Below are 16,956 nucleotides of genomic sequence, written 5' to 3'. Positions count from 1 at the left end.
TCACTATTACCTCTTAGTTGATAGAATAAAAAAAAAAGGGGGGGGGGGGCAGACTAGATGAGCCAAGTGATTCTCATCTGCCGTCAAATTCTAGAATTGAATTAGGACTTTCAGCAACTCTATAACATATGAGGAGGGGATTACTATTTCTTCCACCAGACTAACTCATGGCATTTAAAAAAAAAAATCAGTAATTAACACTGACACATTAAAAGCAACTCTTCATACAGTACTACTGCTTGAATTATGGCTACAGGCTTCATATCAGTAGACACTAACAATAAGATACTGCCATGGACGAAATGTTTAGCTTTTACTAGAACAAGTTTCATACTGTATAATGCATACTGGCATTGCTGGACTAGGGCATTTGGGGCTCATGAGGGGAGTGCAATGGCGGGGGGTAGTGGTCACGCTAGGATTTTTTGCGCAGGGTGCTGATCACACCTCAAATGTCCCTTCAGGTGGAATCAGCATGATATACCGATGGACAGGATGCCAGTGGTCAGAATCCAGACAGCCCCCCCCCCCCCCTCCAGAAAGTACACTAAACCTCCCCTGGCCTCTACCCAAACCCTCCCTTGTGGGTGCCCAACCCTTACCCTCCCCTGTGGTGCCTAACCCTAACCTTCTCCGGTGGTGCCTAACCCAAACCCTCTCTTCCCTGCTGCCTTAACCTAACCCTCCCCGCGTGGTGCCTAACTCAAACCCCCCTCCCCTCTCCATGGTACCAAACCATCCCCTTCCTGTCCCTGCACCCTAACCCCGCTTCTAATGCCTAAACCTAAGCCCCCACGGCAGGATGCGAGCGTTTCCCGCTAAAAGAACGTTCTGGATTCCAGGGTTTGTACTTTGACTGCCAGGATCCCGTTTGGTGGCATTTTAACTACATCCCCTTTAGGTCCAGCCAAAATGCCATCAGGTCACAACTCATGTGCCTGCAATACCCATCAGACAAAACCATGCCCCTTTAGTGCACCACAAAGTAACTGGATAAACCTGTCCGTAGCCCTCCAGCATAGAGAACGGCCAACTGAGAGGAGGCTGCAGGGACAGAGAAGCAGTGGGGTCTCCACTGCAGTCCGATTTTCTGGAGCACCTGCTCAGAGCTGATTTAGGGGCTCCCTACCAAGTCCCTTGTACTGCACGTTATTGATTTGAGATCCATGAATGCGTAGAGTAGTTAGGTGAAGACAAGACTCCGTATCAGAGCCGATTATACAATCAACATGTTGATCCCTAAAAGGGCAGGGTAAATGTTTTCATCCACTAAACGGGTAAAACACTGTAGCGGGAACAAAAGAGGCCATGCAGAAGTACAGCATATTTACACACACAAATCATAAAACATGAGTTAGTAATTAAGGCGGTATTAACAGAGGCAGAATTATTTTCACATTATATAATCGGCAAAATATTACTTTACCGAGAATGTTGTAACCCAGTGATGGCTAACCTTGACACTCCAGCTGTTTGACTACATATCCCAGCATGCCCTGCTACAGTTTTGTTATTTGGCCATGCTAAAACTGATGCAGGGCATGCTGGAATGTGTAGTTCAACAGCAGCTGGAGTGTCAAGGTTAGCCATCACTGTTGTAACCCATTCACTGCTAAATAGAGTTTACAGTCTACATTCTCTAACGCTTAAACAAACATTAACCTATCAGTGTGGTTTTGTACTGCAGAAGGAAATCGGTGTACCAAGAGTAAAACTACACAAGTAGATGAAGAACATACAAAACTTAAAAATCCTTATAGAGTATGGGTTTTGAGAACACTCCGTATTACCACAGAGGGGATTCATATTCATATGGAGAGGAGATCATTTTTCTTAAAATTCTGTTCCTTCTTTATTTGAAGAAGAATGTGAAACATATCTTTCATACAGATATATTCATTTCTGTAATATTTTTAGACCCAAACATTTTTATTTAGACTAAAATATATTTTAAACATACAAATTGCATTAGTTATATATTCTGTGATAAATGCCACTGATAAAAGCATGGCTAAAGAATACCATTTGGTGATAATTCAATCATATCAGAAAGAACTGTATCGATGATGCTACTCTTAATATTTATCAAAGCAGTGACTTATAAAAAGGACATAATGGGTTTTATTTACAAAGCGTCGGGTTATAAAACCCGGCTCTTCTTATCATGTTTATGCACGTTATTTAAAATGGCAATTCTTTTACACGACCAGGTCTTGCTAGTAAAATTGGGTATAAACACAATCAGAAGAGCCTGGTGCTTCGTAAATAAACACCAAAGCCTCTACGGTGAATTCAGCATATGATAGTGTAAGGATAAGGATTAGAGATGTACCATTGGCATCAAGGAAATCAAATAAATCAAATAAATAAATAAAAAAACAGGCAAATTATTGGGGCCAACAGATTTCAAATGGTCCAGAATCACCCAAAATTAACCGACTACAGTAAATGAAACTCCCTGGTAAAATCAGGTCACTGCTATAATCTCAGATGGATGCTTGGAACATAAAGTAGAGCAAGTAAGGAAGCTTATGAAAGGAGAAAATAGTCTCACTGGTACGCATCTTTCTTGTGGAAAATGTTTAATTATAATGGGTTAGTAATTGTGACTTGTGATGTAAGCTGTGACGGTCAGTGGCCTGGCTATTTTTTTTATTCCATAAGCTTTTAGGCATACTTGGCATACCACAGCAGCATTGCCTGCCTGATGTTTACACACAACAGTCTGACTAGTGATTTTTCACCAGTTAGAGTAATTGAAGTGCTTACTGCATACTAGGATTATTATATTGCCTGCCGGTTCTGGAGAGTAGTCATATACATGACATTACAGACTGGCTGTGCAAAAGACAACAGGATCGGGATGCTCATCACTGCGGACTTTGAAGACAGTAAGTGAAGTCACAATACTGGTAAAAACAAAGTACATCTGATAGTAAATTTAGATACCAGTGACTTTTCGCAGAGGGATAAAAATGAGCATGGTGAGCCAGTCATTGTGCGATATGATAATTCTCCAGTGATGATGAACATTTAAACCCCGCCTATGCTGAACGATGGTCAGATGAGGAAGAAAGTTTACAGTTACAGAGCTATAGTAAGAAGTCTAAATCAGCAATGGGCAACAAAAAAGAAAAAATTATTTAAAAAAAGCAAAATGTGCACAGACAACCCTAAATATATTGTAGGAGTAAAACACTAGTGCTGAGGCTACATACGCACAAAACATAATGTAGATGCATCATTTTCAGATTGACTTTACAAATGGAATTACATTAGCTGGGCTACAATGTGCGGATGTGGATACGGAGTACCACTTCGGACTACCGACACTACCGGTTTTTGTCTCAATGTGAACACACATCATAGCCATAGCAAAGAATTTTATTGTCCCTAAAAATAGGAAACTGCTTACAAAGTTGTAATAAATAATGATGATGAAACACAGGAAATGCAGCTTCCACTTTGCATGGACATGTTAAAGGTAAACAAATAGTCTGTCTCACCATTCGCATTCGAGACACACAACTTCCCTCTCCTAACCCATAAGTCCAGCAACCATAAGCCTGCTCACAGCTTGTCTACTAGCTAAATCAAACAGTAAGTTCCCATTAGTGTAGACAACGCCTTTTGTACGTGTATATGTTATGATACCTCTACTATTAAAGTTTTTTTGTTTTTTTTTAAATAAAGCATACATGAAAAAAGGACAGAAAATATATTAGCATTGCTCTTACTTGGTTCGCAACCAATGTGAAGAGTGGATTAAGTGGGTTTATATACAATATGTATTAATCATACCACTTTCAGACAGAAAAGTCTGAAAGTCCCGGCAATTACCCGGCATTTCAGTGCCAGCTCGTTTTGCCAGGACCTGCCTGACCCCACCCCTTTCACACAGACATGCAAATTACTGGGTCAAAAATTTCGACCTGGTAATTTGCAGATCAACACGGGTATTTTGTCTGTGTGAAAGGGTCAACCCGTATCATTAATTCACGCGTCTCCGACCCTGGTAAATTCCGGGGTCGAGGTCACGGGAATTACAACACGGGTTGACCCTTTCACACAGAAAAAAGGACCCGCGTGTTTCATGAAATTACCGGGTGGAACTGCTTCACCCGGTAATTTCATTTTCTGTCTGAAAGGGGTATCATAAGAAATACTAGACCTACACAACAACATAGAAAAATACAAACTTGGTTCATTTTGGAAGTCTAGGGCATATTTAATAACAAGTGATATTCTATTGATCACTTGTTACTAATCTTAAATGGTGCTTCAAGCAATCAGCACCTAACTGTTGTGTTTGAAAAGTTAGTTTGGATCCGATTGGTCAGAGCACCAATTAAAATAAATAACGAGTGATAACACTTGTTTTTAAATACACCCCCTAATTATAAAAGGGGGTGCTGAAAATAGGTTTAGCACACAAAATGATGTAGACGGTGGAGGGGTAGCCGGATTCAAGCAATTCCTAAGAAACAGCAGCCATAATACAGTTTGTAGGTAAACATTTCTGAAGTCCAAGTACCATACAGGTTTTCCATCTGTCATGCAAGAACAAGATTTCAAGTCCTGGGGAAATCTCAGTTCCCAGGCAAAGAGGTCACCAAATGCCCTAAAAATACAAGAGGAACTCAATGAGCAAATTAGGCTTTAGAAAAAATGCCCTGCAATCAGTGGCAGTTACAGAGGTGAGGCTGCAGCACAGTCCCAAATTCAAATAAAGGAGCCACACCAACTGCCTCCCCAAACACTGCCAAACATCGCCAGCCAGCACTCACGGGCAGTTGCTGTGGAGCCCCTCTAGAGCTGCCACTGCTTGCAACACATGGCTCACGCAATACTTGCCAGTATATTTTCCATTACTTCAAATAACATTTCTACAAGAGTTCCGCACAGCTAGATCGAAAATTCTCTCCATGCTATAGGTATATATGCACAATGGTCCAGATTCTGAGTTGCACATAAGTTTTTGCATACTGCGCATGCGTCCTGGTTTGTATCTTTGTAAGCATACGTATTTCATCATTTCCTTTACAACCACTAAGTGGGCATTTCTGGGTCACATCTAGTCAGCAATAATGCCAAAGGATGCAAGAGGACCATTTTGTGTTGCGGGTCCGTATGCAGTGTGGACGCCATATTCTGATGGATCTCTTGCATGTAGTATTGGGTAGATGTAAGTGGCGAGGATAAGGAAGACGACTGAATGAAGCAGTGGGGTGGCGTTTTTGCAAAGATACATGCTTATAGACTCTTCCCTTTACCATTTGCAGTGAAAATCGGAGTTGCAGTCGCATCAGAATCAGGCCTTAGTAGAAAATACTGCTAGCTCCAGAAAAGTGTTTTGTGCTGTGCATTGAGTGTGCACATAATGACTACAGAGTAAAGCTTGATCACAATAGACGACAAATAGAGACTGTACACAAAGCAAATAAACAAACATATTGCAAGAGCACAGGAACTGTATGTTATGACAACTTGTAAAACCAGAAATAAAACAATTTACTTAATTTTAAAGAAAATGCCTTTAGAGATGGAAGCAAAAATAGCTAACAATTGCAGCACTAGTTCATAGCTAGGTCTGCTACCTTGTAAAATCTACACTTTCAGATTACTCTTTACTAGCAATAAATGTCATATGAAAAACAAAGGGCGGTATGCTATTAGCCGCAAAATCGCGGTTTTGTGATTAAACAATCGCAAATGCAATAATTCGGTATCCTATTACTGCCGATAAGTTATCGGCAAATTTCTCCTCACGAGCTCAGAGCTAGTGATAAGTAGTGCAAAAGTTTTATTGTGAGCTAAAAATGTCGTGGTTTGGTTCAGAACCCATTGGACCCCCCCCCCCCTAATAACTAAATTAGGCACACATTTTTAATCATTTTTATTTAGCCAATAATGACATGCCATTTTTGTGGTAAAAAAATGCAAAGTGATGGAAATTGGGGTACAGGTATATTGGGGTGCGTTATGAATGGGACAAGTGCTTTTAGACTTGCAGGTGGAAGTAAATCGGTCTGTTTCCACTGTTTTTTTTTTTTTTTTTTTAAAGTACCCTAAAATGAACCAAATATATACTTATACGGATTTTTATGTACCACAAATGTAATGGCTGCAAATATTTTGCTGGAAAGAAAAATAGCTTTCTATCATTTAAAAAAAATACATACAACAGCTATGTGACTTAATTTAATTACAACAAATACTTGTATTATAACCAATAATAGACTTCTATGATGTTTTCCTATATTAGTTTTGCTTTAAGGCGGGTACAGGCGGATTTCCCCATTTTCTCCTATACTTATCACCGCTTTTGTTGGCTAGTATTATCGCGCAAAACCCATTTTCACCACGTTGTAATAGGATAGGACAAAAAACAGGAGTGCGCACACCTGCGAAAAACCATTTTTTGCAGCAATTTGCACGAAAAAGTACAAGCAAAAAATTGTTGCGATTTCGCAGCTGGTAGGATACCGCCCAAAAGTCTTCGTAGAATTTTGGTCCATTTAGAATCGGTAATCCAATCCCCTGCTACCAGCATTGCCTAGCCTCCAATGATTTCATCTGTTTTTTCCTGCCTCTCCAAACACCTAATACAGATGTGTCCTCATCCACTGTTGCTAAAGTCACAGCAAATAGCCCCTCCCAACGCACCAGGCCCACTCGGATGTGTCAGACAATTTTACAGCGCAAAGCTTTTCTTTCTACTTTCCTCCTTTTTGAAAACGTATTTTGTTGCCTTGATGCAAAGCTAATAGGACACACAAAGGACAGTAGAGCTGCGCTGTAGCATACATGGAACTAAGAAGAAAAAAATAGGAATTTAATACCTACCGGTAATTCCTTTTCTCCTAGTCCGTAGTGGATACTGGGGTCTTGTACTTTAGTACCATGGGGTATAGATCGGGTCCACTGGAGTCTGGCACTTTAAAACCTTTAGAGTGTGTATGTGTGTGGTGGTTCCTCCCCTCTATGCCCCTCCTACCAGACTAAGTCTAGGAAAACTGTGCCCGAGGAGATGGACATATCATGAGAGAAGAAACAATACAACAGCGGTGAGGCAACAAGCCAACACACAACCATAAATGAAAGGAGGGCGCTAACCAGAACAGAGGATATCAACACCAACCGAACCATGATAGCACAGCTAACCCAACAACGTAACTGGACCGCAACGCCGATCCAACCAAATACTTACACAGCTAAGCAGGAACGAAGCACTGAGACAGGCGCCCAGTATCCACTACGGACTAGGAGAAAAGGAATTACCGGTAGATATTAAATTCATATTTTCTCTTACATCCTACTGGATACTGGGGTCTTGTACTTTAGTACCGTGGGGAAGTCCCAAAGCACCCAAATGGGTGCGAGTGCGGAGACCCCTGTAAAACCGCCTGACCAAACTGAAGGTCATCCTTGGCCAAGGTGTTGAACCTACAGCATTTAACAAACGTGTTCGAACCAGACCAAGTAGCAGCTCGGCACAACTGAAGGGCCGATACACCCTGGGCAGCTGCCCAGGAAGATCCCACCGACCTCGTTGAGTGGGCCGGAATAAACATCGGCAAGGGCAGAGCCGCCGAAGTATAGGCCTGTTGAATTGTTAACCTGAGCCAGCGAGCAATAGATTGCTTAGAAGTCGGCCGACCAATCTTGGAGGCATCATAAAGGACAAACAGCGAATAGGATTTCCTATGACGGGACATTCGATTGACATAAATCCTCAGAGCTCTGACCACATCCAAGGACTCAGGACCAACGGAAGCATCAGATAACACTTGAAACACAATAGGTTGATTCACATGAAAGGCTGACACCACCTTAGGCAAAAACTGAGGATGGGTCCTAAGTTCCGCTCTGTCTTCATGAAATATCAAATAAGGGCTATTACAGGATGAGGGCCCCAATTCAGACACACGTCCAATAACGGCATGCCCTTACCTCCACAGTCCACACGGGCAAATAACATCACCATCTTCCAGGTGAGAAATATCAACTCCACTCTATGTAAGGGTTCAAACTAGTCCGACTGGAGAAAGGACAGAACCACATTGAGGTCCCACGGAGCCGTGGGAAGTACAAAGGGCGGTTGCAAATGAAGAACTTCCTTCAGGAAAGTTTGAACTTCAGGCAACACGGCAAGTTGTTTCTGGAAGAAAATAGACAGCGCAGAAATCTGAACCTTGATGGAGCCTAACGGTAGGCCCATATCCTCTCCCGCTTGCAGGAAAAGTAGAAAATTACAGATTCTAAATTTCACGGGAGACACCTTTCTACTTTCACACCAGGAATCATACTTTTTGCATATACGATGATAATGTTTTTACGTCACCATCTTCCTGGCTTGGACCATGGGGGAAATAACCCGGGAGGGAAGACCTTTTCTTGCTAGAATCTCCCTCTCAACCTCCAAGCAGTCAACGTAGTCGCTGTAAGTCTGGATAGATGAACAGACCTTGCTGAAGAAGATTGTTTTGGAGCAGCAGAGGCCAGGAATCCTCCAGAGCCATGGCTAGGAGATCAGAGTACCACGCCCGTTGAGGTCAATCCTGGGCAATCAGAATTGCCAGAACACTTTTCCTTTGTAGTATTTTCAGAACTCTTGGGATTAGCGGTAGAGGAGGGAACAGGTACACAAACTGGTATGGCCAAGGCGTTGTCAGCGCATCCACTGCTACAGCCTGCGGATCCCTCGTTCTGAAACGTAACGGCATAGCTTCTTGTTGAGACGAGAAGCCATCAGGTCTATCTGCGGAAAGACCCACCGGTGAATTAATTATTGAAACACCTGGGGATGTAGACCTCATTCCCTCGGATGGAGGTCGTGTCTGCTGAGGAAGTCCGCTTCCCAGTTGTCCACTCCTGAAATGAATATGGCTGAAATGGCCCTTGCGTTGGCCTCTGCCCAGAGGAGGATTTTTTGACACTCTTCGCATCGCTGCCCTGCTTCTTGTTCCCCCTTGTCGGCTTATGTATGCCACTGCCGTGGCGTTGTCAGATTGAACCTGGATTGCTCGATCCCTCAGGAGATCCGCAGATTCCTGAACCGACCATATCCCTTGAAACTGTGCCCCTTGGGTCACAGCCCCCCAACCACGGAGGCTGGCATCCGTTGTCAGTAGAATCCACGAGTGGATATTGAAATTCCTACCTTCTACCAGGTGAGGAGCTTGTAGCCACCATAACAGAGAAATCCAGACTTTCGGAGATAACGTAATTTCCTGATGCATGTGAAGGTGACACCCCGACCATTTGTCCAGCAGATCCAGCTGAAAAGGCTGGGAATTAAATCTGCCGTTTTGGATTGCCTTGTAAGCAGCAACCATCTTGCCCAGCAAATGTATGCAAAGAAGTATGGACACTTTGCGAGGACGGAGCACTGAGCGAACCAATGCCTGGATGGCCAAGGCCTTGTCCAACGGGAGAAATACCTTTTGAGATACTGTATCCAGTATCACTCCCAGGAATTGGAGACTTTGGGTCAGTTGCAGGAGAGATTTCTGGAAGTTTAGAATCCACCCATAATCCGTAAGCAGGCGAGTCGTTGGATCGATGCTGTGCAGTAGACGTTCCCTGGACATAGCCTTTATCAGGAGATCGTCCAAGTAGGGGACTATGTTGACTCCCATCCTGCGCAGATGCAGCAAGACTTTGGTGAAAACCCTCGGAGCTGTGGACAGGCCAAAGGGCAAGGCCTGAAACTGGAAGTGGTCGTCCAAGATGGTGAACCTCAGGTAAGCCTGATGAGTGGACCACATGGGAATGTGTAGGTAAGCATCCTTGACATCCAGGGATTCTAAGAATTCCCCCTCCTCTAAAATGGACACCACTTCCACAGGGATTCCATCTTGAATTTGAACACCCGCAGACACGGGTTTAGGGACTTCAGGTTTAAGATGGGCCGAACCGAACTGTCCAGTTTTGGAACGACAAAAAGACTGGAGTAAAAACCCCTTTTTGTGTAAAGGAGGAGGTACTGGAACTACAAGCGCTGTCCGCAAAAGTTTTTGAATTGCTTCTTGCAAGGTAACTTTTACATTGGGTAAAACAAGTAAGCCCGGTTTGAAAATTCCAGCCGGTATCCCTGGGAAATGAGATCCCTCACCCAAAGATCCCGACAGGACTCTGCCCACACGTGGGCGAAGTGTTGAAGGCGAGCACCCACCTGAAAGTTGCCTTGCTGCTGGGGCCAACTGTCACGCGGAAGGCTTAGCGGCATGTGATCCGGTGGTCTGGTCCAGGGAGACAGCAGTTGCATGTTTACGGGACTTACCACAAGATCCTTTGGGAGTGGTGGAGACCCCTCGGCCCCTGCCTCTGAACCCTGTCACACGAAAGGACTGCAAGGAGGGACCTGTGTAAAAACGAGCGGGTGGCGCGGCCGACGGCAGATAGGTAGACTTACCTGCCGTTGCCTGGGAGATCCATTTATTTAATTCATCCCCAAACAAGGCATCACCTGTAAAGGGAAGATTTTCGACACGCTTTTTGGAATCCGCGTCTGCTGACCATTGACGCAACCACAGAGCCTGCGTGCCAACACTGCCATAGTAGTAGTGCGGCCATTTATCTTACAAAAGTCCTTAATAGCCTCACTCATAAAATTTGCAGCATCCTATATGTGTTGCAGCAGAGTAACGACCTCATCCCGGGGCAGAGAGTCTAAACCATCAATAACAGTATCCCAGACCACTTGTCCATTGCCCTGGAAATCCACCCACAAACAATTGTGGGGCGTTGTGCTGCGCCTGCTGCCGTATAAATTGCCTTGAGTGTGGTCTCAATTTTACGGTCAGCTGGCTCTTTCTGGGATATAGCCCCTGGTACCGGCAGTACCAATTTCTTAGACAATCTGGAGACAGACTTATCGACTGACCATACCTTCCTATCCTCAGCTGGGAGGGGAAAAGTAGATAGAAACCGCTGAGGAATTTTAAACTTCTTGTCAGTGTTTACCCATGCCTCCCTGGCCAGGGAGTTTAATTCCTTTGACACATGAAAAGTGGCTGAGGTCTTAGGTCTTACATTAAAATACAACTCCTCATCCGGTTCTGCCTCCTGATCCGGTATGTGAAGAATCTCTCTTACAGCATAAATGAGGGCCTCCACCCCAGGGGACAGAGAGCTGTCCTTATCCATATCATCATCATCCACATCAGGCTGATCAGAATCAGACTGGAGCACCTGTGGCAGTGAGCGTTTATGTGAAACCACTAGAGGGGGCTGAGAAGCCTTCTTGGTATCTGCTGCTTTAGCCACACAATCAATAGAGCGCTTTAACACCTGTCTTTCTCTTTTAGCCAATTCTGAATTTACATTCTGAATCATGCTTTTAAAGTCATCTAGCCAGTCAGGTGCCTGTGAGCTGGTCCCTGTGGAGATAAGGAACATTGCTCACATGTGAGTGAACCCGCTGAAGACAGAGTAGAGTTAAAAGCAGAACACATAGCCATGTCCACAGACATCTTACACAACTGTAACACAGCGCAGCCTACTGACCAACACCTCCACACAGACCCTAGAGAGTTCCTGGAGTGATACTGAGGAGCGGACACCAGCACACAGCAGCACCATGTGTTGGAATACGTATATGACCTAATAGTAGTGCAGCGGCGTTACCGCTGGTGTGCTCCCCCCTTTCTATGACCCCCTGGTTCCAGTCTTCTAATCTGTAACAGCGTGGGTCCTGGAGGAGCAGCGTGCATGCAGCCTTGGTGATCCGCAGCAGCAGGGAAATGGCGCCTTCCCGCCGCTGGTCCCGCTCCGGGAAGCCCTGCTCCTTGCAATGGTGCGCGGTCTCCATCATAGATTATACTGGCCACGTTACAACAAACATCAGAAATGTATTGTACAGTCCACACAAAGCCTTGAGACAGTGAGCACTGCGGGGCAACAGCCCTGAGCCAGTTTGTCCACAGCGGGCACCGCGGCACTGGGCCCATGACCGCCAACGTGACGCCGCCAAAACTGCATGGGGACCCGCTAACCGGGACCCTGGTTTAACATTCACCGCACCTTGTAACTTCGGCATTTGTTAGAGGGTGGCAGCTAGCTGCTGGCGTGGGCACACATACTAACTATGTGTGATCAGTACCTCAGGAGCTCAGTGTCCTGTCAGCTGGGATTACAAACCATTAACCCTCAGGAGGTTGACTCGGTCCTCTCTCTAAGTGCCAAGAAGCATGTAGCCAAGTTGCCAACCAGAGCTACCTGAAACTAATAAACTAAAATAAAAAATAAAGTTAACTCTCTGGAGCTCCAGAGACATGAACCCGGCTCCTAGGCACATTCTTCTAAACGGAGTCTGGTAGGAGGGGCATAGAGGGGAGGAGCCAGCACACATACACACTCTAAAGGTTTTAAAGTGCTAGGCTCCAATGGACCTGATCTATACCCCATGGTACTAGAGTAGTTCCCCAGTATCCACAAGGACGGAAGAGAAAACATTGAGTATGCGTTACATGAGAGTAAATACAAACCATTAAAACAATCTGATAGTAGAAAGCCTACGATGATGAAGCACTTGTCTTTAACTTAAAATAACTACCTAATTAAGTGTAATGTAATACAGGCATGTCAAACTTGCAGCCAACATGCGACTAACACATCCTGTTGCAGGCAGAGGTCATTATGCGGCCCGTTAAGTTGGGCTGGAACGGGCTGGAACTGCGTTCCGCCTCCATCCACCCACAGTGAGGTTGCCCCACTTGCTCATGGCTGCTAGAGAAGAGGCTGTATTCTGGCCAGACTTCCTTCTGCCTGTACCGCCCCTCCAGCGCCCATATCAATATACGGTGGGGGGTGGGTGGCGCTATAAAATGAATTGGCCTGCCCTGCCTTCTTCAGTCCCGGCAAAGATTATGTCACCTCACGTGTATCCTGATGTGAGGAGGAAGGAGGGGAGCTGAGGAGAGAGAGAGCGAGAGAGAGAGAGGGGGAGAAGAAAGAGTTCCCATGTGGACACTGAAGACTGGGAGAGATATTTACAGCTAGTAATAAAGGTTAGCAAAAACCGAACCTCGCTCATCACTATTAGCAACCATGGAATGCCCTTACCTCAACAGTCCACACTGTGTATATTACCCTGGTTCCACTGTATCCCCCCTCCCTCCTCTCTGTATGTGATTTACCTGCTTGCTGCCTCTGTCCCCTTGTAGGGGACATAACAATAAAGAACTTGCACCAAACAGTTTGTAAGCAAACTGTGAAAACTAGCATGTGATACCACCTATAAGGGGACAGAGGCAGCAGGCAGGGGGGATAATATGTTATAATATGTGATATATATTATTAGTGATGGAATAAAGGGGGGCACATCCTGCAGTAAATGGAGGATACATGATCTATAATAATTGCATATAAGATTTCTTTTTCTTGCGGTCCCCACAAGATTTAGGCTTTGGTCACACATAGCGGTTAAGCGGGTCCCATTCAGCAGGACCAGCTTGGCATGAAGGAGCCTGCACATGGTCTCCTATGCCGCTGTCCACACAAATGCGGTTGAGCAGGATGACAGGACAACCGGAATTCAACTAGAACAGTGCGGCACTGTGTGGGCCATGCATAAGACCTTGATTATTCGGCCCAGTTGGGATTTTGAGTTTGACATGCCTGATGTAGTATAAAATCCAGCGAAGATTGCAAATTTGCAACAGTACAAAACAATCATGTAACCATGTTGCAAGGATGCAAATAAAACACAGACAAAGCACTGCCAGCTTGGAAGCCCTGCTTGGCTGCATCTTATGTTAAGTATAATGGTGCCTACACACTGTGCTATTTTTGCATGCTATTTGATCTTTTTAGTTCAAATAGCATTGCATCTAGTTCAAATAGCACCGTGTGTATTGTCCCTTGCGATGCTCCCTTCTAGTCCCTATCTCAAGGCAAAATAGTATGTGCAGGCAGGTATTTTTGTGCTACAGCACACATCGTACATTGTAGTGTATTCAGAATCGGATGTAGTTCAAATAGCATACCCCACTTAGTCCAAATCGCATAACACACCTTGTATAGGCTCAAATCTCACCTAGCACAAATAGCACCGTGTATGGGCCACATAAGACACAGGAATGACCACAGACAAGTAAAAAGCCAAACATTGGGGGGAGGTGATCTTTAAAGAAAGTTACGGTCGGGATTGATCAGTTAGAAAATAAAAATATTTAGCAATTTAGCTACTTCACTTATTTTTAAAAAGGAGAAAATAATTAAAAAGTTCCAACATATTCCAGCAATCCTATATAATAGAAGGCTAACACTGCTCCTCACCATTATGGGAGGAATTCAAGTGTTTTGTGCGTCAGCGGACCCTAGACGGCACCCAATGGAGCAATTCAATTGCTGCTTTATTCGGGTGCACGCAGCTGCCGGCACTGACATTACTGTTCTGTTGTTCCGTCATTTTAAGAGGCTGGTAACTAATTTATATATAATAAGTAGCAACAATCAACGCCTTTGTAGAGATCGAGAAAAATCTGTATCAGTCTCAGAATTTTTTTTTTTTTATATATTTGGTCCATTGAGTGGTGGTGATAGGGAGGGGGATCGGTCCTGGGTACTCCAAAACCCACCTGCTTGTGACCAAGAGTACAACAAATTAAATTAATGACCAAACATGAGGCCACATATTAAATTGCTAGCTTCAACAATAAAAAAAAAAAAAAAAAAAAATTTTTTATATATATATATATATATATATATATATATATATATATATATATATATACATACATATACACACACACACACACACACACACACACACACATATATATACACATGCACATATATATATACACACACATATATACACATGCACATATATATATACACACACACACACACACACATATATATATATATATATATATATATATATACACACACACACACACACACACACACACACACGCATACATATTTATAAACAGCAACAATAGAAGCTTGGATGCAACATTCACAGTAGCACAAACAGATAAACAAAAGGCACAATAAAAATCATTTCAGCAAAAAAAGCTTTTCTTTTTGCAGAATTCAAACATTATACACAAATACAACACAAACTGCCATCTAAGCACAAAATTGCATTTTAAAATTTGCCTAAGCAACATCTTAACACTTATGTTTTTATAATACAAGATAAGCTCAGATTGCTATGACTTAAAATTACTACCTACACATTATACCTGTGCTGTGCAAATAAACTATTAAATAGGCGTGTGCATAGATCATGATATTTTGGTTCAAAGATTAAATGTTGGATTTACTTACATATCCGGACTTTAATAGGCCACACCATAATGGAGCTCAGAGACAAAGCCCCTACTAAAGCCACAGCTCCAGTTATAGTCACCATTACCCAGTGGTAGAATGGAATACAGGCTGGACAACAGAGCTGAGTGCTAGTGAGAAGGAAAAGCATAATTGTGTTACATAACTCATTGCGCATACTTCTATTATCACTGAAACCATTACTGGCAGGGTAACACAACATCTTTTCACTCACATATCATTAGGGTTATGTATATGTGTCAGATTTGTTACGGTTTTTAAAACATTTGCACTTTAGATTGTTTTTGATGCATCATCCATACAAATGAATGTTAATGTGGAGAATACTTACTGACAAGGGTGCAAAGACTGAATGAGCACTACTGCCAGTCCATTGGCCACTTTGTCAGTAAAGCTCATTGCTCCATACACAAAGGCTGCGCTGTGCTGTAAAGGGAGACACATGTCAGCAAAGTAAAAAATAATAATAATATATATGCTTTCAAATAAAGTGTCATTAATAAGTCATACTTTCAGTAGTTAAAAGCATAGATCTGAAAACACATTTTTTTTCCTTCACCAAAGTGATTCTAATGTTATGCATCGCTCTCTTTCCTGGCAGCAAATACATAAAAAAAAAAAAGAATTTACTCACCGGTAATTCTATTTCTCATAGTCCGGCAGGTGGGCTTGCGAGCATGTTTTTGTACATGGAGCTGGGAGTTTGAAAGCCGGTGGCAGTGGCATTCTTGATTAACCCAGGCGTTTGGTCAGTAATGCAGTCCTGACAGGGTGCAGCGCAGAGGGGACAGTAATCAGCTTGCTCGGCGATCATTGCATCAGGCATGTGAGATCGGGGTGCCAGACATTAGGGGGTGCTAGTGCGCACCAGGCACCCCCCCCTCCCCCTGCGCACACCTATGACTCTAATGCACATTTTCAGGATATCATTCATCACTAACGATAAACATGCAGTGAAGACTCTTAAGATGAGGACACACGGCACGGCCGATATATCGTTAGCCCATTGGTGGGTGCATACCCCCGATATGTCTGAACAACGTGGTTCACAGACAAATCCTGTCTGCTGTAGATCTGGCTGTGTGTACAGGCAATCCAATGACCACCCGTACACTTGCTGTGGGACACTCATGTCACAGCTAGGCGGGCAAATTCAAATGCCCGCCCAGCTGGGTGTCTTGACCGACACGTCGAGCAGCCGATGGGTAAGCGTGTTTACTTCTGGATTGGCCGTTTGGTCGAGGTGACATGTGGGTCAGGTGTGTACCCAGCATTAGGCTGTGGGTGGCTGCTGGCTGCTGCTTTGCCCTCAATTGCTCACAATTTTCAATGAAATCTAAACAATCACTGACTAACAAAAACGAGTTTTATGGTAAGAACTTACCCTTGTTAAAACTCTTTCTGCGAGGTACACTGGGCTCCACAAGTCTGGACAATGGGGTGTAGAGTAGGATCTTGATCCGAGGCACCAACAGGCTCAAAGCTTTGACTGTTCCCAGAATGCACAGTGCCGCCTCCTCTATAACCCCGCCTCCCAGCACAGGAGCTCAGTTTAGTTAACCAGCCCAATGCAGTAGCAGGAAAAGAGACAACGGTTAGTAGCCACATACACCACACTCTCACGACAAGAGAAGTGTCAGCGGCTAATGC

General features: G+C 43.9%; 1 protein-coding gene across 4 annotated transcripts in view; it reads right to left on the bottom strand.

Annotated features, from left to right (window-relative positions):
* MFSD12 (major facilitator superfamily domain containing 12) overlaps nt 1-16,956 on the bottom strand; it is a 519,470-nt gene that overhangs the window by 140,613 nt on the left and 361,901 nt on the right. For all 4 annotated transcript variants that reach the window (XM_063915325.1, XM_063915315.1, XM_063915333.1 and 1 more), the window contains 2 exons: nt 15,638-15,732; nt 15,286-15,416 (listed from right to left, as the gene is read on the bottom strand). In XM_063915325.1, coding sequence (XP_063771395.1) covers nt 15,286-15,416; nt 15,638-15,732 — 226 coding nt within the window. The remainder of the gene's footprint in view (nt 1-15,285; nt 15,417-15,637; nt 15,733-16,956) is intronic.

The sequence above is a fragment of the Pseudophryne corroboree genome, chromosome 1 (assembly GCF_028390025.1).
Source record: "Pseudophryne corroboree isolate aPseCor3 chromosome 1, aPseCor3.hap2, whole genome shotgun sequence".
NCBI classification, from domain to species: Eukaryota; Metazoa; Chordata; class Amphibia; order Anura; family Myobatrachidae; genus Pseudophryne; species Pseudophryne corroboree.
This window is presented reverse-complemented; position numbering and strand designations above follow the sequence as displayed.